Source organism: Phyllopteryx taeniolatus, chromosome 23 (genome assembly GCF_024500385.1).
Source record: "Phyllopteryx taeniolatus isolate TA_2022b chromosome 23, UOR_Ptae_1.2, whole genome shotgun sequence".
In the NCBI taxonomy this organism is placed as follows: domain Eukaryota; kingdom Metazoa; phylum Chordata; class Actinopteri; order Syngnathiformes; family Syngnathidae; genus Phyllopteryx; species Phyllopteryx taeniolatus.
The window spans coordinates 4776392-4801424 of record NC_084524.1 but is presented as its reverse complement, the minus strand read 5'-3'; the positions used below and the strand labels follow the sequence as shown (position 1 = coordinate 4801424).

General features: G+C 44.8%; 2 protein-coding genes across 6 annotated transcripts; both read right to left on the bottom strand.

Annotated features, from left to right (window-relative positions):
• Nucleotides 1-18: 18 nt before the first annotated feature.
• Nucleotides 19-4604, bottom strand: wrap53 (WD repeat containing, antisense to TP53). 3 transcript variants are annotated; one of them, XM_061763765.1, is made up of 8 exons: nt 4463-4604; nt 4295-4390; nt 4081-4189; nt 1922-2145; nt 1617-1831; nt 1270-1373; nt 1063-1200; nt 19-398 (listed from the first exon to the last, which is right to left on the bottom strand). In XM_061763765.1, exons 2-8 carry the CDS (start codon nt 4332-4334, stop codon nt 164-166), a joined length of 1065 nt encoding a protein of 354 aa, XP_061619749.1. In that variant the 5' UTR covers nt 4335-4390; nt 4463-4604; the 3' UTR covers nt 19-163. The 3 variants fall into 3 exon arrangements, with proteins under 3 accessions (XP_061619749.1, XP_061619748.1, XP_061619750.1); XM_061763764.1 differs by adding an exon at nt 3349-3437 and having other exon boundaries at nt 4295-4564; XM_061763766.1 differs by having other exon boundaries at nt 4295-4479.
• A 2089-nt stretch (nt 4605-6693) lies between these two features.
• gigyf1a (GRB10 interacting GYF protein 1a) lies at nt 6694-24177 on the bottom strand. Of its 3 annotated transcripts, none has more exons than XM_061763753.1 (26): nt 23916-24177; nt 21193-21934; nt 21057-21120; nt 19715-19844; nt 19500-19595; nt 19272-19389; nt 18928-19036; nt 17388-17587; nt 17047-17276; nt 16800-16920; nt 16535-16720; nt 16167-16324; nt 15466-15628; nt 15050-15351; nt 14804-14904; nt 14609-14709; nt 14440-14513; nt 14229-14366; nt 13939-14148; nt 12973-13184; nt 12732-12886; nt 12483-12646; nt 12351-12395; nt 12063-12207; nt 8347-11120; nt 6694-8267 (listed from the first exon to the last, which is right to left on the bottom strand). In XM_061763753.1, the coding sequence occupies exons 3-25, from the start codon at nt 21089-21091 to the stop codon at nt 11053-11055; spliced, it is 3261 nt and encodes a 1086-aa protein (XP_061619737.1). In that variant the 5' UTR covers nt 21092-21120; nt 21193-21934; nt 23916-24177; the 3' UTR covers nt 6694-8267; nt 8347-11052. The 3 variants fall into 3 exon arrangements, with proteins under 3 accessions (XP_061619737.1, XP_061619739.1, XP_061619740.1); XM_061763755.1 differs by having other exon boundaries at nt 15128-15351; XM_061763756.1 differs by having other exon boundaries at nt 12976-13184; nt 15128-15351.
• Nucleotides 24178-25033: the final 856 nt, after the last annotated feature.

Genomic DNA, 25033 nt, shown 5'->3' with positions numbered 1-25033 from the left:
ACATTATCAGATGCTGACTTTTGGCACGACATACAAAGGAAAAGACGCCGTGCTTTTTATAAAAATAGAACACTTCTGGCACGTTTGTCCTCATTTGCATCCTTGCTGAAGAAAAGGAACCCGTCTGTGATTTTGCGAGTGTACCCCTTGTGAAATTTCTAGTTCAGCTCTGCATGTTTGAAACCTCGTCACACCGCTCGTCGCCGGGGGGTCCGCACGGTCCGCCCCACCACAGGCTCAGCCCGTTGTCGCCGCGGTTGGCCCCGGAAGACGTCGCGGCCTCGTCGCCTCCCTCGGCGTCGGAAGAGGAGGACGACGAGTCTCCCTCGCCGTCGCCGGGCCACAGGAACTGCCGCTGGCCGCTGGACGTGGCCACGAGCGGCATGAAGGGATGGATGCTGGACCGGGGGGGGGGGCAAGCAAATTCAAGTAGATTGACGTAAACAATTATAAATAATACCGTTTAAAAATGAGAATGATTTATTTTTATGAAACTACGTATAATTAAATAATCAAAATAAACTAGGACAGCAAAGGGCAGGGTGGGCAAGACAGTAAACAACTGGTTTGTCGATTAAAATAATTATTGCAAACAAACAATTGAAATGAGAATGAAATAATGTTGTAATGCAAATATTTAAAAAACAGAAACATTTATTTGTTTAAAGCACAGTTGGGGTTAGCGAGTGCCTCACAGTTCTGAGTTTAAATTGTCTATCTTTGCGAGAATAAAGTTGCATATTTTCAAGATTAAAGTCAAAATCTTATGGAGATAAAAGCTGCATATTTTTGAGGGAAAGCTGCATATTTTTGAGGGGGGAAAAAAAAAAAAAATCACAATTTTTCGAGGATAAAATTTGGATAGTTTTTATATTAAATCATTATTTTACAATAGTAAAGTTGCATATTTTCAAGAAAAAAAAGAAAATGTTCAAGATAGAATTTGGAATGTGAATTCAGTGTACATATGTAATGTATGTAATGTATTTTACAAGACAAAAAGGTTGTAAAAATGTGTCTATTTCTACAAATGGCGTTTGAAAAGTGTGTCATGCACAATACCTGACGCCGTTGGTGCAGTCCCAGTGGGCCTGGAAACTGAGCTGAGGCTGCAGTACCTCCTCGCCACCTGCAGGGGCTTGGCAGTCCCACACTGACACTACCCCCTCCGTGCCCCCACTCAGCAGGTACCTGCCCGACCTGGCGGTGCAGAAATACAATGGAGCTCGCGGGCGCAGCGCGACGGCGGGCGGCCAGATGAAAACTTACGGGTCGAGGTCGAAGTAGATGCGCTGATTGGTCGCCACGTTCCTCTTGAGGGAGAACACGACCTGACCGGGCTCTCGAATGTCCCAGCACAGGATCTCTGGATCCTGCACGAAAAATATGACGAGTGCGTGTGGGCGGGCGTCTTTTTCCCAGCGCACCATTGCAACACCTTTTAATCGTTAATCTACGCCAGGACACACACTCGCTCATTGTTGACTTGAAATGTCATCTTTTTTTTTTCTTTTTTCTGTAAGTCTGTGCCCCTAATACGCCGTCGTGGTGACAATTTCATGGTATTATTTTTTCTAGGGCTGGATTTTGCCTTGATTTGAGTGTTTGCAGCGTACCTTCCGCCCGCCCGTGTACAGGTAGTAGCCGTCGGGAGAGAAGAGCAGGTGGGTGAGGCCGCCGCGGTGGCGGGCGGGCAGCAGCGCCAGCGGGGTGCCGTCCCGGCACGAGTAAAGGCCGGCGCAACGCGAGTACGAGCCGCAGGCGTACAGCGACTGGCACGGGCTGAAGCCCAAGCAGGAGATGATCCCGCTCTGGCCGCTCTGCTTCTTCGCTGCGGCACGGAAAGCACAAACGCTTTCAAGAGGGACATTCTCTCACAAACACATTCACGTTCCGTGTATGTGTGTGAGCGACGACCGACCCGTGGTGGGCCGCTCCTCGCAGTCTCTGCCGGGCCGCTCCGTGTGGAAGACCCTGACGGTTTTGTCAAAGCCGCAGTAGAGCTGAGAGCCGTCGGGGGAGAAGCAGAGCGAGTGGGCGGCCGTCAGCTCGTCCAGGTGGTTGTAAGGCCGGAAGCTGGCCCGCACCTCGCCGTAGAAGGCGTCCCACACGTGGATCGGGTTGTCGCGGCTACTGCTCGCAAAACTGTGGACGACACACAGCTTTGACTTAAAATCATATTCCAGAAGGTCAAACTACAGACAGCCACACATTCGCTGCCATTGACGGCTTTAGAAGTCAAATATCCATGATAACTGGGAAGGCTGGCAGTGAATGAGTTACCTAAAAGAAATTGATATGTCGTAGCCATCGCTAGAGCTGAGCGGAGGAGTGGGGGAAGAAAACAATCATGTATTCATCACATCCACCTGAACGTAATCACGCAAAGCTCCAAACATCACTGCTGCTTAATTAGAGCAACGCAAATTAGCCGCGACAGCGCCGCTTTATCCCAGAGGCGGGAAGTGGCCAATTATAATCGCTCCGCTGCTGCTCGCCTAGAGCAATGCTCAGAATCTTCAGCCATGACGGGGATCCAGGGGTTGAGGCATCGGAAACGTCTTCTAGAAAAGGGAGAAGAAGAGTTTTCTCTCCTGGAGTCCTTGCCGTAAATCGTGAAAATCTGGAAGTAAGTGACAACCACCCGATAAGGTTTGTAATTACCTAAAGACGCCACAAGATGGCTGCACAGCACTCTTCTCTATTAGTAAAGGCTACAACGTGGCTAAATAAAGTGCCTCCCCTCACTTGAACATCCTTCCCAGGCCCCAAGAGCCCCACCAAAACAGAAGACGGTGTTCCCAAAAACAATCTACGAACGGGCGAATTGCGAACCTAGAATATCCAAAGGTTCCTTGTACATCGACGTGAGACGTCACAGAACTGTGATGAGGAGAGGAAATATTTTCAACCATCAGCAGGCGCGTCTTTGACCCACAGGACTCCTCTGATCAAGACGACCTTCCATCAAAACCGATTTGTGCGCAGACCCTGAACCCTGAACCGTGTCTCTTATACAACCCAGCCAAAAGTGGCCTTGGAAGAATGTGTATGTGTGTATACAAAGATAAATTATCCAGAGCTCATTGCCACACTCTCACTCCGCCACTCAGATGATTGATAATCTCCAAAGGACATGTCAGGAAAGGGCAAGACCCTCAAGGTTCTGTCAGTACTCAGAAGGAGCACCATTAGCGCACTGAAAAAACAGTTAGCGGGGTTCATATATGGGCGGACAAAAACCAAAGCTGCTGCTTTCGCCCTCTGAAAGAGCGCTAACAGCGTCCCTCCGCAAAAAGAGCACACAAACACGCCGTCTGCGATGAAATCAGACGAGCACGCACTCACAAGCACGAGTGGGGTTCCAGCGAGTTCATTTTGGGGTACCAGCAGTAGTCATAGATGGTGTCTCCTTCAGCCATCCTGAGTACCGGACTCTGGCAAATAGAGGGAAGGCGGTCAATGAGCAGGTCAGTTCATACTTAAATGTCTCAAACAATTCTGCCGATATAAAGATAATAATGTTCATCAAATACACATCACAAATCAGGTAGAATTCATAAAGAGCAGGGTTCCTTGAAGTTGCAAGACCAACATAGACCTGATGGGGGCACCAAAGGACTTCTAATAGACAGTTACAGAGAGCATTTTTCCGATTGGTTCTAAAATTTCAGCTAACACCTCGAAAAAAAAACCACCATCATGACCAACATTAACAGTATACTTAAGTGTTCATCAAAAACGAGACAGATGTTTTATTCCTAACAAGTAAATTTCATATTGTAAGCCACTGTTACATTATCCAGATTACACATTAACACTGCAATCAGTTATAGGAACACAACAAAACTGTCCCGAAATACTTATCAAATTATAATTCCGTTGTGCATACAATTTAAATTGAGAATGTACCTAAATAAATGTGTAAAAACAAACAGCTCTTAATAGCACTGAACTTAAAAGTCAAACAAAACGTAAATGTACGGAGCCAGTGATTCTTTGGCACACCACTAGAGGGAGCCCACGTAGCGCTTGACCACACTGAAAAGCGCTGTTCGAACGAACCGATGTCACGCTCACCATCTCAGGCAGCACGTCCCAGTTGGAGGTGTAAATCTCCGGAGGGAGGTTGTAGACGCGGAGCACGTTGTCCGCACTGTTGCTGAGGATACACGAACCATCCGGAGCCCTGAAAACAGACGGAAAAGTTGCTCTGATTTCGGGAGCTGTTGCATTTAAAACACACACACACACACACACACACACACTTGCGCTTGGGTATGTTTTTACTTACCATTTGCAACCTTTGAGGTAATTCTCTGAGAAATTGGCATATTCGCTCCAGGCACTAGTCAGGACCTGGGGGGTCTGGGAAAAGTCTAACGCAAGGCTGCAGGCGAGGGGGGAAAGAGAGTTAAGAGTCATGTTAATACAATTCCATATAAAAGTAAACTCAACTTACTGCCGTCCTTCATTCGGACTGTCTGCAGACTCATGAAGCTTCTCCTCTTCTGTTTGCATCTCTCCATCAGGGCCGCCATCAGCATTCTGCTGGCACTGCTGCTCCTCCTCAGTGCCCCCACCCATTGTGGTCTCCACGTCATCACCAGAGTCTTTGGCATCCGGGGGGGCTCCTGTTCCTATGAGCGGAAAATAAGATTGTCCAAAGATGCTACAAAAGCATGCCAAGTGTCAAAGAGTGAGGCAAAAGATACGCTACTTTGTTGTTCCTGCTCCACGTCTTCTTGTGCTGGGTCATCTCGATCCAGGTCAGGTGGGTGGAGGTCCCCACACGGCCCCTGAGCCTCCTCACCCAGCCGGGGACGTTTGGCAGGAGCGAGGGCTCCTTCATCCCGATCCCCCTGGACCTCGGACACCTGTTGAGAGGGCTCACGGGCCGATGCGGTGTCCTGCCCCTCCATCACTGCGCTTTCAGCGCTCGTACCCGGGTCAGCCATGCCTTTGCTGCTCCCTGGCGGTGGGCTGTCAAAGACACGTAGCTGTGGTTGGCCTTCTCCGTGCAGTGTGGCTTGCTACATATGGTGGCGGGCGAGGACATCACAGCGCACGCGGGTCTGCGAACGAGGAGAACAGACACTAATGGCTCCCTTATGCACAAACAATGACAATTCCCTGGAACAAGACCTCAGCAGTGTTGGGAATGACTAAATAGTGCCCTGTCGAGTCTTCTTTTTTGTGTCTTATATATCAAACTTACTAGCTTCGTAACTACACTACTATAAAAAAGGGGAAAGTTGCTAAAAAGATTTAAAAGACGTACACAACTTCTTTGAGCTTGTGTAGCCTAATTCGGAAGTCAAATTTTATCGTTATAAAGCGATAATGAACTTTTATGAGTGTGCGTGTGGCAGCAATAATAAACTTGTGACTTCGGCAAGAGACTAATTCCTGAGCTGTGATCCAAAAATATCTTCAAATACAAGTAGCGTAACACATCACAAGGCAAATGTACACGAAGCATTTTGTTTGTATTAATTCAGTAAAATCACAGGCGGGTCGTAAAGTAACACACTACTTTTACGCTTTCACATTTACTTTAACTTTTGGGGAAAATTTTACTTTTCAGAGAAGTTTAAATGCAATGTACTTCTTATTCATACTCAAGTATTTTTATGAAGAAGAAATGCTTACTCTTACTCCGATACTTTGAGCTACATTGCACTTGCTACTCTTGATTGCATCGCAGTAATGTAGACTCTCATAAAGTTTAGGTAAAAAAATAAAATAAAAATAATGTGTTACACAACCTACCAAGAGTTTGACGTTTCACTGTCGAGGAGCTAAAACACATCCCCAAAGAGTTGTTTCACGTGTAAACAGAACATTTATTTAATAATTTCTTGTTGTTAGATTTGTCTTGATTTGTGCTATTTGATAAAGATTAGGTGTACCTAATTAGTTATTGATAATCTTTGGGCAATATTTGAAATTGTACGTTTGCATTTTACGTCCATGCTGCTGTTTTTTTTGTTGTTGTTTAAATGAGTTACCAGTTGCTTCGTACTCGAGTACATTTTCAGTGAGTGTTTATTTACTCAAGTAATTTTTTGGACTACATTTTACTTTCACTTGAGTCTTTTCTTACTCGAGTACAATTGTTGGCTACTCTCATGATAAACCAGCACGTTCTATTTATGCGACAGCAATGACGTATTAACAGCGCGCCGATTGCGGTCCGTGTCGAAAACTGTTTGCACTACACACACCAATGTATAAAAAACACTCATATTGTTATAAGGGCTCCCAAACCCCACCTGTCGCCATGCGAAGCCCAGTCTGTTTTGTTTTGATACATAACAACTTCCATTTTACATTATGTACAATAACAAGTGTACGTCACGTTAGCATTAGCATGCTAACACTCTACTTACCCGCCTCGAGTCTCTGTCCCCGTTAATTTCGTAAAATGCGGACTGAATTCCTCTTCTTGGTTGAGGCAGCAGGAGTGTAGTGAAGCTTGTGTTGCGGGCATTTACTCAATAGGTAGACGCAGATATTCTATTTCGGGTCTTTTCCTTCGTAACTTGAATCTGCAAACAATGGCGGGCAGCCATGTGTTCAGCAGGTCCCGCGAGACAAAGCTGGTGCGCGTGATTTCCAGAGCAAGTGATTTATTTATTTATTTATACATTTATTTTTTTGCTCGAGCAAGTGAATTGCACCAAGTCAGTCTCTAACTGCTAGTATTTATTTTGTTCTTCAAACAAAACAATCCAAACTATTTACACATCTTTCAGTTGCTCCTTTTCCACCAAAAATAAAGGTTCTGTAACAACTTTCAAAGACTTGAGCAAAAGGAGCTGAGCTGATTGGGTTATAAAACATGTGAGGGACAATGTTTGAAAGCCAAATAGAACCTTTCGATCGGATATGCAACGTTCTTACACTTAAATGTTATCGTTTATCTAGTCGTAAAAATCGGCAGTGCAGCAAATCGAACTGCAACAACGTAAGACCAACGCTGTGCTGTGCTTTATATTAAATAAAAACAAACGTTTTTACCTGATCGACTGTAGTGCTTAAAGTTTGGTTTTCAAACCTTTTAGCTCAGTCAAAACCGACAAGTATCCGATGTCGTGCAAGTTACCAATCTACAATGCTGTTAATTCAAAGTAGATCTGAAATCACTGGAAATGGAAGCGTAAATCTTTTAAATCTGATTATCGAGCATTTGTTGTCCATTTGGTGTCACCTGAGGTCAAATTTGGGCACCAAAACACAGCGGTGTCATATGCACTTTGCTCCAAGTCATGCATCAAATACAGGACACAAAAAGTCAGCATCTCAGAGTGATAAAAGTACACGTTTAAATTCTAATCCCCCCAAAATCTCAATTTGAGGATGATGTGGTTCAATTTGGCTGAAACATTTACATTGCTTATTGATATTTGGTCACACGGCAACAAATCTGATTCACCTTCCGCTCTTTCAGCTCAGCTCCAAACAGTACAGACTTCAACCCTTTAATTCAGTCTGCACCAAATGCGCATCTAAACAACACTAACTCTTCACTGAAAGAAAAACAAAAAACGGTGACCCCCCCCCCCCTCCCCAAAAAAAAGGAAAAAAGCCAAACACCATCCCAAAAAGTATATACATACATGAGTCAAGAAAAGCTTGTTGCTCTGTTCTTGATAACCAGAAAGCCTGGTACAAAAGCGTTGTTGTGCAATTTGTCCAACTCGAATTCAGGAACATTGTCAGTGAAAGCCATTCGGAACACGACTGTACAGTTGCTGTTTTTTTTTTTTTTAAGGCATGTTGAACTGGGGAATTAAAGCAAAAGTCAGGAGGGGAGGAAACAAAAACAAAAAATAATCAAAACATACAAATGTACATTATTTACAAAGCCCCACTTTAACTGATGTGTGTGAGTGTGTGTCCACCTCCTTTGGACTGTAGAATCTGTGTGACATGGAGCAAAGTGTTGATGTGTAGAGTCTTGGTTTTTCTTTTTTTTGTACAAGTCTTCAGTCCGCCCAAATCCACGGCTGCAGAGCTTCGTGGTGGCTTCTCACCTACTGGAAGCCAAACAGGCTTTTGTCCTCGCCATCCAAACAGGACCTGCTGGTAGTAGGTTCATTCGGAGCAGCCTGTCCGAGGTGGGTCGATGATGGCCATGGGTCACAGATGGGATTCCGCAGTCCTCAGTTCTGCTTGGTCTGTCCGGGAAGCCGCACCCAAGGTTTTTGAGTTCGCTGGGTCGGCTTCATCTGGTTGACAAGAAAGAGCACAGAGGCAAACTCCTGCGGGAAGAGAGGAACAGGAGATGAGTATATACGGCGCAAACGTGCGAGCAAGTTGATCCAGCACATCATGTCTTACCAGTGCCAAATGTTCAGACTTTGGGAGCTGCAACGTTTTTTTCTTTTCCATTCCACTTGCTTGACTCCAGGGTTATTTAAAAAAATTTAAAAAAAAAAAAAAAAAAAAAAAAAAAAGGCCCAAAATGTTTTTTTGTTTGTTTCTTTTTCTCCCAAAAAACATTCACTCCGACATAAATGGCATGTCATGAGTTTTCCTTCATCTTTTCCAAAGCCATAGTCATAGTCTACTCTGAAAGGTGATAGAAAAATATTGTTATGTACAGGAGGCTCCAGTCTTTCAGTTCAGTTTGGGAATTTCTTTTCAGTGATGCCACCATCCTCCCGTTGTGCTCCCGTCTCCCAAAAAAAAAATGGTACCTCACAGCTTGAAGTGAACAAAAGTGCATAGGTGAGTTGGTTAGGGCAGGGTGAGTGCTGGCGAGGACTGAGCCCGGGACTCGTATTGCCTCTTACTTCCTTCTCCGACTGGCGTCGCCCTGCACTCCATTCCACAAAAAAATATATATATATATCTGAAAACAATGGAGGTCAATCCTTGGCATCGCAGTCCCTAAAAGCTCCAAGTCGGCAGCAATATTGTCCATTTTTCCTCAAGAACAGCACTCAATGTCCATAATGGCAGAAGCACACTTGCAAACCCCGCCCATTTTACATGGGAATCAAAAAGAAAAAAAAAAAGACATGGGAAATTGTTTTTTTTTTTGTTTTTTTTTTGTTTTTTTAAAATGCACCCACTGATATCCATGTGGTTTGTAAACCAAAGCTCCAGTATGGAATAGAAATCGTCCTCTTTTAATTCTTAGTCACCATTTGTACGATCAGGATTGTAGAGGCAGCGTGTTCAACTGTATCTATCCACAGTTTGGTTTTTTTCCTCCACTGTGTAATTAAAAAAAAAAAAAAAAAAAAAAACCTCTGAAGCTTTCTTGTATTTTGTTTCCACTTTTGAAATCTTCTGAGGAAAAAAAATAAAAAATCAGCACGGGTTTGTTGTCATTTTTTGGAATACATTCAATATTTTCTTAAGAAAGAAATACACTTCACATGGCGAGAATGAAACAAAAAATGTATCACAACGTAAGAAAAAAAAAACAAAAAACAAACAACAGAAATAGCAGCCCCAAGTGCTCATTATCTTAGTCCAAATACTTTTTAAACTTTGTATATAATGTATATATTCGTATATATTTCTCATAAAAAAAAAACTCGTCATTCTGAAATTGCAACAACGACCAAGTAACATAATGCTAACTTACATGCACCGTTAAGATGCTGTAATCTTGTTTTTTGTTTGTTTTTTTTCCTCATGAGTCAAAACCTCGACACCTTTCATTCACAAGTTCGAGAGCTGACAAAAAGGCAACGTGATCGCACCCCGCTAACCGTCCGATGGATCACCCCTTGACCGAACTACAAACATCAACGATACATTTATATATACTTGTATATATTTTTTAAAAAACATACGCTTGACATACACTGTGCTGAGCACTGACACACGTCACACTCACTCTGAAAAAGAGCTAATGTCTCAATGGCCACGCACCCGATCCAAGTTCTTAGGCACAAATGTGCATTCATACACACAAACACACAAAAGCACAGTTTTCAAAATGAGTACCTGTAGTCTGGACTCATTTCTTTCAACAGCAAAATGAACAATCACACACAAGCCCGCAATCGTCGTCGCCTCAATTCCCCGATCATTCAAACACAACCGAGGGAGTTTATCACCCAAGTGGGGGATAAAGAGCTGCTAAGAGAAAGGATGTGTTGTGCAATTGCCCTCTCTCTTACTCAACGCGCGCACACACGCACACGAACATGAGTACAAAATAAACCGAACAACAGAACAACTCAAGAATGGCCACTTTTGTCTCACACATCTTGGTAAGCAACTTAAAAAAAACAAAACAAAAAAAAAAAACCTGTGCACACTGGTATATTACTGACAAGAATCAACCAATCACACATTAGTCTTTCACACACATTCACAAAAAATATCCATTTCTATGACTACCCCCCCTTTTTTTTGTTTTATTTTCTTTTTTTCTAGGCAAGTGCAAATCTTCAAGTTTTTATATTCCGTTTTTCAATAGCTTTACTTTTTTTATACAAATGTAAAAAAAAAAAAAAAAAAAAAAAAGCGAAACAGAAATATCAACAGTGTTTGTCTTTCGAGAAAAGGATTTGCTCTCAACTTAAAAAGGTCCCCCTGACTTTGAAACGCTCACCCCTACCCCACCCAAAGACCCCCGTCCGTGTTAACACTTCCAGTTGTGATGCACGCATACCGCATGCACACTTGATTCTGAGCATGCACGCACGCAAACACACGCACACACGCAAACATACAGACGAAAAGAAATATTCAAATCCCATCTCGATAAAGTGCATTAGTTCAGTATAAGGTGCTTAAAATGTTGAGTGCCAGAGGATACCCATGTTTCTTTGAAACGCACACCCCACCCCCCTGTTGCCCCTGCTCAAGTGGTGCAGCAGGGAGCCCCTTTTTTTGTCCCAACCGTGTGAGGAGCGGCAGCCACAACCCCCGGCCACCTCGTACCCCCCCCACCGTTCGGCCGCCCCCGCTTACAGTCCCCACCCCCTGGGTTCCCCTAGCAGTGCACATTCGTCATCAGGTTTGTCTGATTAAAAAGACAAAGAAGGCCTCAGGTAGCTATTGCTGCTGCGCTGCGTCACATCAGTAATCCTCCACCATCTCCATCTCATTCAGGCTCAGACACTCGGCCGTACTGTGGAATGAGTAGCCTGCAGGCAGGGGGAGAAGGCACAGGGAAGCAGGAGTCAAGCGTCAAAGGGAGAGCGGAGTGAAAATTCCACGAGAGGAGCCCTTGAGATTGAACGCGTTTATGGAGCATCCTTAAATCAGGGGCTCTTGCCCTTTTTGTACAGGGGGAAAATGTTTCCCCTCAAAATGCTGACGCCAAAATAGGAGCTTACGATTGGAAAAAAATAAATCCGTCACATTTGTCAAAAAGTTCAAAACATACCTATTGTGTACCCGTAAATGCCATAGGAATTTAAGTGGCCTTTTTCTGAGAAAAGGAAAAAAAAAAAAAAAAAGTCCATGTCACGTAAATTCATTTTATGAGGAGAGGGGGGGGGGGGGCCCCAACTTTCCCTCCCAAAAAACTAGAGCAAAGAAATTTTTTCAGGATAAAAAAAAACTAGAACAACATTGCGTTTTTGTAAGAAAGTAAGTTATATTTAAAATAAAAAGCATCTCCCAAAACTTTACTTGAGCAATATTTGTTTTTTTTATTCTGGAAAAGACCTATTAAAAAATAAATAAATAAATAAATAAATTAAAAAAAAAAAGATTGTAAATTCTCAACCTGACCCCCCCCCCCCCCCCACCCAAAAAAAAAACAAGTATCGATATAAAACGAGGACTTAAAAAGAACTACTATTCATGCGGGGATGTCAGATTAATGTGATAATACATCACAAACATATCAGAACTTTTGATAATCCACAAGCTAATGTAAAGAGGGGTCATTGGATCATTATTATTTCATTAATTGGTGCTCCGGTCACCATTTGTTTGCATGCACTTTTTTTTTTAATGATCCGACATAATTTATTGTAAATCATTTTTTGCTTACACACTTTCGAAGGCTCCCCGGGCCCCATTTTGAGAACGACTTCCCAGAAAGAGGGAAGGAGAAGGGGAGCTGTGAGATGACGTACCTAAGATGCTGGGATCAGAGTGCAGCATCATGGGCTGTTTCTTTTTCATTTTCCCTCCTTGGTTGTCATAGAGACCAGTCTTGCCCATGTGGCCGGCCTGGAACATGGACTGCAGGGCGCTTGCGTTCATGCCTCGCATCGAGTCCTGTGCAAAGAGCGCGGGTGCGCAACGTTTATAAGCGTACTGACGAAACGTACCTCGACCTTGGCGTTTAAACTGTTGACTCGGCGGAACTCGAAAAAAGTACTGTAATTGGTAAAGCGCTTTGTGTCAGCATCCAGGTTTACCTGCAGAGGGAAGTTCATGTTCAGGCCAGCCACTTCCTTTGATAGCTGAAATCAGAAGGAATAACCGCATTTCACGTGTGCGACCATGGAAGCAAAGCTCATTTGTTGCTCCTCACACTTGCCCAAGTTTACCTGCTGCTGCTGTCTCTGTTGGTTGGCTTTCTGTTTGGCACGTCGCTCCAGAAATTGTTTGGCGAACTCTTTGGCTTCCACTGTGTCCCCCAGGTAGGACCGGATGAACTCCAACACTGCATAGGGAGACTCCACCTCCTTCAGGTAGGCCACAATCGTAGCAACTGTGGCAATATGACCAAAACGTTACAATCAAATCTTCTTTTATCCAAAGAGTGTGGGGAGGGGGGTGGGGGGGGGCAGTCTAACCATCCAGAGAAGAGGAGTTGCTGGCAGAGGTGTTGAGTGCGTGCAGCATCTGCTCACACCAGGTGGTGAAGCCGTCCTGGGGCTTCATGCCCTGCAACAGCTTCAGCAGCTTCTCCTCCTCATCCGTCCGCTTCCGACGCATCATGTACTGCTCACTGGGGGGGCGCCACAGACACGGCTTAGAACCACGGCGAGACGAGTCGAACGTCACAGCGACAAAAGCACCGCGAGCGCAACATACAACCTGAGTGAAGGGCTGCTGCAACTGTTCTTCAAGCCCAGGTTGTTGTTGCCGTTGCCGCGCAGGCCGGCCTGGTTCTTCACGGCCTCTTCCCACATGCCCATGCCGCCGCTTCCGCCTTTTCCCTCCATGCCCCCAGGCCCTCCCCAGATGCCCACGCTGTCCATCCACTGGCTTCCCATGGAGGAACTCCCCATCGACATGCCCGAGTGCTGCAAATCGCGAGACGAAAAAGAACATTAAACCTTCACGTTGCCAAACGTAGAATAATCTTAGCCCATATAGGGCAACCCAATCGTCAGTAGTGGTCGGGCTCAGAATGATCACAACTGCTCTTTGCACGGTTCTGACAACTCCCGGGTTTCATAAATGTAGCACAAATGAGTCGACTAACAATTATTTGAATAAACAATTCATCTGACATGTTTTTTATTAATAGACAAATCAGATGTAAAACCTTTTTAATTGCCACCCCTTCATTCAAAAACAGCACATTATTTCAAATTGACAGTACAGAAAATGCAAAAACTAATTATGATTGTTACTGGTTTGAGCCGCAAAAATGTGGATCATTGTTTTCCCAAAGTAAAAGCAGATGTTTGCAAATGTCTTATTTTAACACAATGAGAGGATGAAGCTCCAAGGATTTGGACACTTTTAAATCAAACAAGGTCTCTATTAATTCAAACTGTTGTCGATTAACTTACTAATCGATTACGTAGGTGTTGATTAATCGATTGATATTTGCACCTCGTTGTCTCCTGCTCAAAAGTTCGCCCTTGTTTCTGTCCGTCATGACTTGGCTTCACATATGGCGTGAACCCCCACCCCCCCCCTTTTTTTTTGTCAATAGTTTGGAGCTTCATCCAATAAAAGTGTTCCCTTTTGTCATTTCGGTTCAGAAAGGACTATGGAACCACGCTCGCATGCATAGAAATCAAAGGAATGATAGTTTCAGGTGCCTACCCTCTCCCTCTGCTGCTGGGCTCTCTGTTGTTGCTGCTGCTGCTTCAGGAGCCTTTCGGTCTCCTGCTGCATCTCCAGCAGAGACAGAGTTTGGGACTTCCCCGTTTTAGACAGCCCAGAGGAAGAAGCCCCACTCCAGCCGGAGCTGCCTGACACCGGCCCCTGCTGCTGGGGGGGCTGCTGCAGTAGCTTCATGATCAGCTCCTGCTGCTGACGACAAGGACGCCACGGCAAACACGTTACGGCTGTAAACCATGAAAAACGGGGGCTAATAGAACATTTCTTGTCACCTGCTTGCGTCTGAAGAGCTCCTCATCCTCCCTTCGCTTTTGTACCTCCTGTTGCCTCCTCTTCTCCTCCCTCCGCTTCCGTTGCTCCTCCTCCTCCCGCTTTGCCCTGAGTTCAGCATCTCGCCTCTCCTGCTGCAGCTGGATGGAAGACATTAAAAACTCTGCAGCAAAACAAACAAACAAACCAACAAAAACACAAATCAGAACAAACCTTTTGAAGCTGTTCCAGAGTTGGACCCTGAGTAGAAGGATTCATTGTTATGTCCCAAAGACTGGCTTCACCACCTACGTGGACGTAACAAGAAGGGCATATTTAAGCACAGCATCATCGCCATTTATGTATTTTTATTTTTATCCCCTACTCGCAGATGAGACCGCACCTGACGGCTGTGAAGCTGAGGTATGCATGTCCCACATGGACCCTGTATCTGGCACTGACATCGACCTGTTCATCGAAGGCATCATACCCTGCTCACTGCACCTACAATTTACAAGGCAAAGGCTGAGTGACCAACGCAACCGACACGGAAGCAGCGGTCCTGCGCGACTGCACGGTGGGAGTGGGGCGTACACACCGGTTAATGAGCTGGAATAACTGCTGCTGTTGGAGCTGCTGATAAAGAGCTGCCGCTGCCAGCTCCTGCTGTTTTTTCAGACGCTCCTGGTCCAGGTTTCCCTGAGAGGGAGACATGCGACATACGAAGTTCGTAGCGTGCCTTGACAAACAAGAAATCCAACATCTCTAACCACAAACACTGATGAAAACGTCTTTTCTGCATGCACAGACGTCCGTTAATCCTTAGAATGTGAAACTCTATTACCGTGGCCTGTCTATCCATCTTCCCTCCCTTCTGCATCCACCCCTTCCCATCGTCTATGTTGGCTGAGCTCTGACTCACAGTCCCGGCGGGCCCCCGGGTGGGCTGCGGGCGCTGCGTTGGTGGTGGCTGTCTCACCAGCAGGGGCGGCGGGGAGGGCCCCGGGGCGAAAGGCACACGGCCCCACATCTTGATGACATCGCCCAGGGGTTGGAAGCCCTCGTCGCAGCCCCGCTTGACCAGGAGGGTCATGGTGAAGTAGCCAGCTTGGAACCACTCGCACATCTCCACGGTGGTAAATGGACCTGGTTGGGGGGGGGTGGGGGGGGGGGGTTGCAGATACAGCGAGATTGTTTATTTATGATATTACCATTTCTGACCAAGTAAGTCCCTGCACTAGTCCACAACCAAAGGAATACCCTGAATCTCTCCCTGTGGGTCCTTGTAGAACCACTTCATGGCGGCCTCGTGCGACAGAGGCAGAGCGGCTGCGGTGTTCCTGCTCTCCTGCTGCAGAGCCTGCGTAAAACACTCTTCTTCTAAAGAGGTGTCCTGGAGTGACGCCACCATCTTCTCTGCCTCCTAAATAGGGACACACAAAATACCAATTTAGCTCCTCATGGAACTATGCCAGAAGAAAGTGGGAGAAATTGAAGAGTCATGTCTTCTACTCTTATGTTTTGTTTTTTTAATGATTGGAAACACAGTGTATGTAAATGTACTTCGATTCATCACAATAATATACTGTTAAATCTTGCTTCTTTTTTGTTTTTTCTTAGCCTCGCCAGCCAGGCGCAATGCTGAGTTGTGCTTTCTCGAGTGCAGCGTAAACAATGACGGAAATCATAGCTAACTATGAGAATGGTGTTCATGCGTCTGATCTCGCCACGCAGTTTGCGTCGGCCAAAAGGAGTGACTGTTTTAACAAAGCGCGGAGCTAAAATTATAGAGTTAGAGATATTATTATTAGTGTGGCTAAATAAAAAGCAGCTTGCTGTTGATTCCATTAGTGAGGCTATAATATTTGAAAAGGCTATTTATGGTGCGTTTTTTCTCAAGGTCCCCCCCCCACTTACATAATTCAGTGTATTTTCGGTTATGTTCAGTTAAGATAACATACCTGTTGCAGGTGTTTCATGCCCTCATCATCCTCAGTGTCTCCGACCCCGGACTGGGGGAGGAGGGGAGCAGCAGAAGATGGGGGTGGTGGAGGCAGCGCTGAGGAGGAGGCAGTGTTTGGGTTCACCTGGGTCTTGGATCCTACAACCAGAGCCACATCTGACACACAAACAAAAGCAATGGGCCTCACTTTTCCTTCTTCAGTTTTAGTTCAATAGAGCAGCTGTTTCAGTCAACAAGATATTCAATAGGTGCGGCTAAACGTATGGGACATCGATCCAAAATGTCAACGTGAGCCACTCGCACTGGCCTGAGATTCGATGAGCAAGGCTGCATGCGAGAAAGTCAAGAGATACAGTGGCCGCGTACCTTCACTTGGTGGGCTACTATCCTTTAAAGGGTGGCTGTTGCTCAGTTGAGGGCTGTCCACTGTTGGCCCGCTGTTGCTTGGCTGGGGCTCCAGGGATGGAGGAGCACAACGGGCAGGCGGGGAGGAGGAAGGCGGCGCTGGCTTTGCCTCCACGTCGACTGCAACTGACGTGGCTTCCTTACTCTCTGTGAAGGAAGGGAAGAAAAGTCATCAATGGCGGGTTAAATCCCAGCAATGAGAACGGAATGGAATGAAGCTTCGAACCCTTGTCTTTGTCTCCATCACCACTGTTCCGCTCCACATCAGGAAGACTCTCCTCTTCTTCCTCCTCTTCAATGCCCTTGAAGTCCAACTCCTCCTCCAGGATTGTCTCCTTGCCACCCTTCTGAGAGATGACACCCACAGGAAATGGAAAATAGTTTGAAGAGTACGTTTATAGACAACGAGACAGGAACAGAAAATTGTACTGAATGAATTTAAAAAGGCACACAGTCCATTGGCCGAGCCTCACCTTCAGAGGCATGAATGCGCCAGACGAGTCAAACGTTCCCATTCCGCCATCCTCCTCGTCCATACACCACTCAGGCAGGCCGTCCCTGTCGTCCTCCGGCCCCTCGCTGCCGGCACGCCGGCGGCCACTGCTCGGGTTCTCGGAGCCGCCGAAGTCAAAATCGAACTTACGACGGCGACTCTCCCCTGGACCGCCGTGATCCCGCCAGCCTGCTGAGCGGGGACCGCCATCTGACAAAGCACCCGCTCGTGAGACGCAAGTCAAGCTTGAACCTCATGAAGCTCTCCATCAGAACTTGTTTGACTTAAGGAACAAAAGCAGAGTGTTTTTCTCTCTCATACCGTCCCTGCGGGGTCCAGCGACTCTCCAATTGCTTCCCGGCTCGGCCTCTTCCCCCTCCTGCTCTTCCCGAAGGGTGCGCCAGTTATCGCTGTCAGCCCTTGTGTACTCTTTCCTCCCGGAGCCCCCGGCGCCCGCAGACTCCTCAAAGCCGGGACGGCCCCCCTCCCGTCGCAGCGGCTTCTCAAATCGACGCTCACCTCTTAAGTGGCATTCACACATTGTAGAGGGGAAAAAAAGCAAAGCAATGGCTCGTTAATACGGTTGCAAAGGGGTGAACATTTCGTAAATACCGTCATTTCTCGTGTATAATGAGCACCCATGTATAATACGCCAACCCCAAAATACACCTCAAAATTCTGGAAAACCCTTCAACCTATGTATAATGCATTTTTACAATCCATGATTTTGCTTCTACCCATATGATCAAAACGAAGCATTATCTGTATTATGTTAGTTTTTTTTTAAAAATAATTATTCTGAAGTTAAGCACTTTATTTGAACACGTAATACTTTTTTTTATTTACTTGCTCTTATTTTGAAATTCAGAGCCCTGCTTTTATTTAGTAAATGAGAAAACAGACAATTGTGCTCATTTGTTTGATTACCGAGGCAGAATTTGTAAGTTGGTACAATTCTACAAATACAAGAAAACATGAAGGACCAGGGGAAACACATTTAAATGTATTTTAATGGGATTCAAATTAACACACATTTCAGAAAAGCATTATCATGAAACAAAACATAACCATAAAGAAATTAATCACGGTTGTTTAAAAAAAAAAAACCAACTATTTCACAAATTCTGCCACGGTATGTAAACTTATGAGCACAACTGTACATATATGCAGTCATACATACCCCTGTCTTATTAGAATGAAAGTGTAGGGTACACCTTTTTTATAACCACTAGGTGGAGGTGGCATATTAGAGTGAAAGTGTACAGCTTTTTCATAACCACTACATGGCGGCATTCATTTATAAAATGCAAAAGTTTTTTCCCCCCATTTCCCCCTATACCTTTGTATACTGCGCACTATTGACTTGAGAATTTTTGGGGGGAATGCGCATTATACACAAGAAATTACAGTACTCGTAATTGGAAACGAGGGGAGCCTATGGGAATTGAGGGCAATTTCATGGAAAAGCATCACATTCAAGCATACACATTTTGTTTTGCCATAAGCAGCCATCCATGCAAAACAGATAGCTCTCCTTGCCCACAGGTGTGAGGGCATTACCTTACCTAAATGGCTGCACCCCCCCCCCCCCCCCCCCCCCCCCCCCCCCCCCCCACTTCACTCTAATGTCATATCCGAAGCTTGCTCGTGGCTTAAAACTTCGCCTCGCAAATGCAAGAAATACAACCAGGCAACGATTCGAAACTGAAAAAAATTGCAAGTTGGGACACTCATAAGTTAAGGTACCACAACTCAGCATAAAATGTGGTTGTTTTAGAAATAAACTTTGCAACCCTACTTCTATTAACCTCCTTGAAGACAAAGATGGGGGGAATAAAAGTGTGCTAGGTGACTTCCTTACCGGTCGTCCCAGCTCTGGCTACGATGTATCTCTCTGGAGCTTCGACCGAAACCAACCTCAGCATCTTCAATACTTCTTTGGTAGAATCCACCTTCGCCGCGGCCCCGGCCTATTCACACACAAACACACGCACATCCACACTGAGCCATAAGTGGCTGCACAAAAGGAGGTTAAGAGGAAGTGACCTCCACCATGAACACTTTACTATTTCCCCAAATAGCTGCCGCGTAGCCATTGCAGTTTCAGCCAAACGCTTTGGATAGCATTTTTTTTATTATTGTTGTGCAAGTCTATTAATAAAGAGTGCTTTGTTCTATCTGAAGTCATTCTCTACTTTTCCGTACCCCTGCTGCCTCGTGCGGCGCCTCGTCCTCGGACCGCTCCGGCTGGGGCGGCTCCGCCCGCCCCCTTTCCCATGAGCCGGAGTACAGCCACGCTATTCACAGACATGGAGAAGTTCCTCTGCGAGGGGGAAAGTGGGAAGAGCGTGCATGGGGAGGAATGTGAGGAATGGCAGCCAATGGAAACGCTCACCCTTGGTGTGTCGCTGCAGTTTGTGTTAAGAGGCTGACCTGCTCCTCCTCAGTGAGAGGCACCAGTGCCAGCGGCTGCATGGGCTCATCTTGGAGAATAGCAGCAAATTCCTTATCCTGCATGTCCTCCGGGACCTACGATAAACAACAACGGAGCCTTCAGGGAACACGCCAGCCTCTAACCAATGAAAAGCAGGCTGCCCGCAACATCAACGGCGCATTACCGTGACACAGCTCTGCGTGGCGCAACCAACCTTGTTGTCTTTGATATAAAGTGCTAACATCTCCTCTCGGCCGTAGCGGTAGTCGGCCAGCTTGTACTTTGGCATGGCGGGGGAGGGAGGGGGGGACGTCACACTCCCCCCACTGGACAGTGCACGGAGCCTGGATGGGATGAGCACACCTAAACGTTAGCATACACAGCTATAACTTCATTTTTCACTGATCTGTAACTCGAGAATTTTTCTACCGACTTCTGCTGTGCGCACAAGGGAGAGTACTATTATGTAACTGCAATCATTTTCATCTGAATACCCCGCCCCCCCCCCCAAAAAAAAAAAAATATATATATATATATATATATATATATATATATATAATAGCATGCACCCAACTAGAAACATCACTGACTTCCCAGTCTGTAACAAATCAACTGTCGCGCCCACACTGAATGAAGTCAGCTTCCTATAAAGTAGCTTTCCAATTGGACAAAAAAAACAAAACAAAACAAAAACAAAAAAAAGAAGCTGTTCCAAGGAGGACCAGCTTCCAAAGCTGCGAGCTGAACAATGGCGCCATTCACTTGCCTCTCAGTGGAGCGTTATTGACTCACAGGCTCACATCTAAACCATATGTACCTCTCAGAGGAGGCGGGTGTTAGCGGGAGCGCTACGGAGCGAAAGAGCAAGAGAAAGAGAGAGCACCACGACGGCCAGTAGGGAGAATGCGGCAAAACCCATTTGGGGAAAAAAACAACAACAACATCTCACAAAATGAATGATGTATCTGTCTGTAGTATATCAAAAATAAGTGTGAACATAAGGCGCGTTGAGTTCACTGCATTTTGTTTCTCAGACATTAGAAATTCATTCAATTTCACCCCCCCACCCCTCGAAATGATGATGACTGTGCCATTGAAAGAAAAAAAGGAAAAAGATGGGAGGAACGAGGACCAGAGTGAGAGGCAAGCAGCTGCAGATGTGCTGAGAGAGAGAAATATTCTCCCCGTCTGGCCGTGAACCAGGAACGTTAGCGGCAGTCGCGGCCTGTTGGAAATGGAGTGTGACCAAACAGCGGGCAACACCTCCCATTAATCGCTACGCAAACATCCACTGGCCAGGAGGACGAGGGAGGAAATGGAAGTGACGATGCCTCAGTGATGACTTGAAATCAATCCTTAATTCAACTTGAATTTCCTTTGGGATTAACAAAGCATCCATTGTTCTTTCTAAAAACACAGAAGCCTCAATACAACACTCGGAAGTGGCATGGCGGATAATGAGACTCCTTTTGGATCGACAAACGTTATTTTAAGATCTAATTTATTATTGCGGTTGCAGAGTGCAAAGGTGTCGTCAAAACTGCGCAGTTTCTCACCATTCTGGGCCGAAGTTGAGAGTCTCAGCAGTCATATTCCTCACGTCCGCACAGAAGTGAGTATCTGGGAAGCAAACGCATTCTTAGTGAGCAGACATTTTGGGTTGATGCATTTCTCTGGTATGGACAAGCTTACCCTGTCCAGAGATATCGGAGCAGGCTGGACTGGGCAGGACCAGGCTAGAGCTGGCTAGGTTAAGTTAGGCTTGGGTGACTAGAAGGCTGAGTGGTGCTTAAACTGTGGTCACAGGGCGCCCCCTCCTCAAAACAAACAAACAAAAACCCCCAAAAAAACATCCACAAGAATAGCTGCCAGTTGTTGGTGCTTGAGGGGTACCAGGTTATCAGTCCGTGCTTGGTGAAGAAAAGGCTTTGACGACAGATTGGAGAATGGAAGCTCCTGCTACTCACAGCCGATTAAGGTTGTAAAACATTGGAGAAGAAAAAAAAAAAAAAAAAAGGTACTTTGGAAATTATCAACGGAACAAAAAAATATATCGTAATTGCTCGTACTCCCCCCCCCCCCCACCCTCTCTCCTGGACTCTCTCTATCTTTTTGTTGTTTAATTTTTACAGCAGTTAGATCTCACATTTAAGGTCATAACCTGAACCAGTTCGTCAAAAAAGGAAACACAGGAACATTTGAAAAGTCACAGCCGACAACAACAACAACAACAAAAAATTATAACAATAACAACAGGCTGCTGGAACAGCTGCCAAGAGCAGACGCGACCCGCACTCCTCTTCTCCGTTTGCTCTCTCCTTTCCTTCCCTTCCCTTTTTCTTGGCGCCTTTCTCGCTCACTCCGACTAAAATGTGGACTGGCGGAGACCATGCAGGTAATGCCGTGACTTCCTGTCTTCCTTTGCTCTGCGCCACTGGGGGGGGAAAAAAAAATAAAAACACACTGATAAACACACCCAAATCTGATCTGAATTGTTTTCGCTTTTGTATTGCAGTGATGTAAAATTTTCAAGACGGCAAAGCGGAAGGCACCTGTTAAACTATTACATCGCATTGCACTTAGGAAAATATACACGTTCATTTCATGAATAAAGACAGTAAACTATATCCAGGAGAGAGCGAAAGTTGCAGCCTTTACACAGATGAAGAAACACGAGAATTCAATTTAAATTACGAGAGAAATCTGCAGTCCTCTTGATGGAGTGCAGCTACTTTCTGCTTCGAAAGAATTTTCAAAATAAAAAATAAAAATGCGATGGCAACAAAACAAACAGTCAACATGCTCCACTTTATCCAAACTACAACAAGCACGGGGAATTCTAACATTGTTCGCATCACTTCTTTAACACAATCATCATATTGCTTAATTACACAATTGTATGATTTCAAGCCAATGGACCTTTTTCTTATGGTAATTTTAATACAACGTACTCGTTTTTTTTTTTTGTTTACCTTTTTTGACAGTGAGAACAGCACTGTAAAAACTGATTAGTGTGGTTGTACAGTGTGTTCGGAAGTACATATCGTCATATCTCCAAAACAATTCGTTTTCAGAAAATTCAAATAAGAATGCGATATTAAACATTGTATTGTGGAACTTCTAAAGCTATTTTCAACACTTTAGATTGGTTAGTAATTTGAAAAAAATAAATACAAAAATGACAACAGACCCATGTTGATGAAAAAGTATGAAATTGACCAGGATTTTAAATTGAAAGATGTCTGTTAATAACAATACAAGTTCTGATGTTTAAACCTCTGTTTTTTCCCCCCTTGTATATTGTTGATTCATTGCTTTTTAAATTATCTTGTTAAGAGATGCTAACCTGATTTCTGTCATCTTTCATTAAAGCAGACTGCTTATCTTTGTGTTTCATCAAAATAAGACATTTTAAACATTAGCTTTAACTTTGGAAAACAATGATCAACATTTTTTCCTTATTTTCTGACCAAACCAGTAACTGAATCATGACTTTTATGCAAAAAAAAAATATATATATATATGGTGGAAATCATTTTTTTAATCTGATAAATCCCAAGCACTCATTTGCACAGAGCTGTTTCTAATATTTTTGGTCTCCATGAGCGGTTCAAAATATTGGTAACCACCCCAGCAGTTCTACATCACTAGAAAACAACATCATCATCATCAAAAAAAACAATAATCATCAAATAAAAAATGATTTTACATCTCGCCAGTATTGTCCTTTGGACACGGCATTTGTTTTGAATCGCGTTTGATCTCGAAAGTACTTTTGACTTCAAAACACGGCGTTAAAAGCCAAAATACCTCCAGAGTGCACCGCACTGTTCGTAAAAACAATTAAATAAAAATTTTAAAAAAAATGTTTTTTAAAAAGGCTGAAAATGTTCCAATTAATGGGTGGGGGGGGGACAGCTAGCAATAGCATCCACCGAATACCTCGCGCGGACTCACGCAATCCACATTTGTTTGGTCTTGGGAAGCTATTTTTTTATTCATTTTATTTTAGTTTGCTTTGTGTGGGCGGGTGTCAGAACCACATCGAAGGCAACGCTTTCATCACATTTGTGTGGCGTACGTAAAAGCTAGCAGCACCGAAGCTCGCGCATTTGCTCGGCGTCGACGGCCGAGGAGGCCTCGGGAGGTTCAAATGACACCAGCGAGCTGTGATGGCGGAAAGGGGGGCGGAGTGACTCCTCGGGGCCTGCTCGTCCACTACTCGCTCGGCAATGGCGCAAAGTCCAACGGCGAGGGCGAGCAAGGGGCGAAAACAACAAACCGCGTCGATTGATTACAAAAGATAAATAAAATAAAAGGCACCCGCGACGCGAGCTCGGCGGCTAACACTTATTAGCCCGCTAGCTAGCGTAGAGGAACCACCACCCGGGCAGCGCCGCTACGGGCTCGCTTACCTTCGCTTGTTTCGAAGCCCAACCACCAGAACGGGCCGCGTCGCCTACAGCCGAGCTTCGGCACGCATTGCTCGCTCCGAACACTTGCGAACGCATCCAATCGACACAATCCCGGGAAGCCGTGCTCCGTGCTCAATGTCGTATTTTTTTTGTTCTTCCTCGCCTTCCTCCAACGGTCGCATCAGTGTCTGTGTGTGTTGTATGAGTGTGTGCTGCCTTGCTAGTCTTGTTGTTTGTGTTTCGGAAACATGGCCGTCCGTGTTATACCACGTGACTGCATACTGACAAGCAGCGGGCCAACCAGAGATGGTCCCCCACCCCCAAAAATAAATAAAAATAAAAAGTACTCACACACCGATCTGGACTTAAGTACAAGTACAAATGCTTGTGTAAAAAAATAAATAAAAAATAAAAAAATAAAGTAGAGGGTACGTAAGTAGAAGTACTGATTCAACTCTCGAATCATTTCGGTGGTCAAAAACGTCAAATCACGCTCTTGCGAATCGGTTTATCGCAGAGCGAGCAAAAGTATTCACGCTCGAGTCTGTACTGACGTATGAGTACAGATACTTGTGTACAATTTTAAATAAAGGGAGCATGTAAGGTAAGCAGGTAAAAGTATTCGTAAGTAAGGTCGTAAAGTAAAATCGTAGGCAAAAGGTACTGATTCAACTCTGAATCATTGTTGTCAGCATGCCAAAATTCTTTCACTAAAACCATAGTTGGCGAATGTCTTGCTATTCCAAATCTGTTGTTTCCACGCAAAGGTGGCAAAAGTACTTACAGTCTGCACTGAAGTACAAGCACAGATACTTGTGTAAAAAAAAAATAATAATAATAAAAAAAAGATGCACTGATTCAACTCTTGAATCATTCATGTACGCTGAAAAGAAAGTCATTTGAATTAATTCGAACATGTACATCGGTTGCACATGATTCAAATGTGTTAAAATGACATTTTAAATTTGTTTTAAAAGAGGGGTAAATTGTGTCGTTTTAACACATTTTAATCATGTGCAACCGATGTACATGTTCAAATTGAGTAAATTCACAGGACTTTCTTTTTCAGTGTAGCCGGCAATGTCAAACAATTCCTGAATTGAAGTTGTTTTTTAATG

What these genes read in the sequence shown, in the direction of transcription:
- wrap53 (XM_061763764.1), bottom strand. Translation starts at nt 4,425, where the DNA reads ATGACTCTTAACTCTCTTTCCCCCCTCGCCTGCAGCCTTGCGTTAGAC. An exon ending in TGTACACGGGCGGGCGGAAG is followed by an intron (nt 1,374 to 1,616) that starts GTACGCTGCAAA and finishes TTTTTCGTGCAG; the next exon opens with GATCCAGAGATCCTGTGCTG. An exon ending in GACTGCACCAACGGCGTCAG is followed by an intron (nt 399 to 1,062) that starts GTATTGTGCATG and finishes CCCCCGGTCCAG; the next exon opens with CATCCATCCCTTCATGCCGC.
- gigyf1a (XM_061763753.1), bottom strand. Translation starts at nt 21,091, where the DNA reads ATGACTGCTGAGACTCTCAACTTCGGCCCAGAATG. An exon ending in CGCTGGACCCCGCAGGGACG is followed by an intron (nt 17,277 to 17,387) that starts GTATGAGAGAGA and finishes GTGCTTTGTCAG; the next exon opens with ATGGCGGTCCCCGCTCAGCA. An exon ending in GCATGAAACACCTGCAACAG is followed by an intron (nt 15,629 to 16,166) that starts GTATGTTATCTT and finishes GTCCCTATTTAG; the next exon opens with GAGGCAGAGAAGATGGTGGC.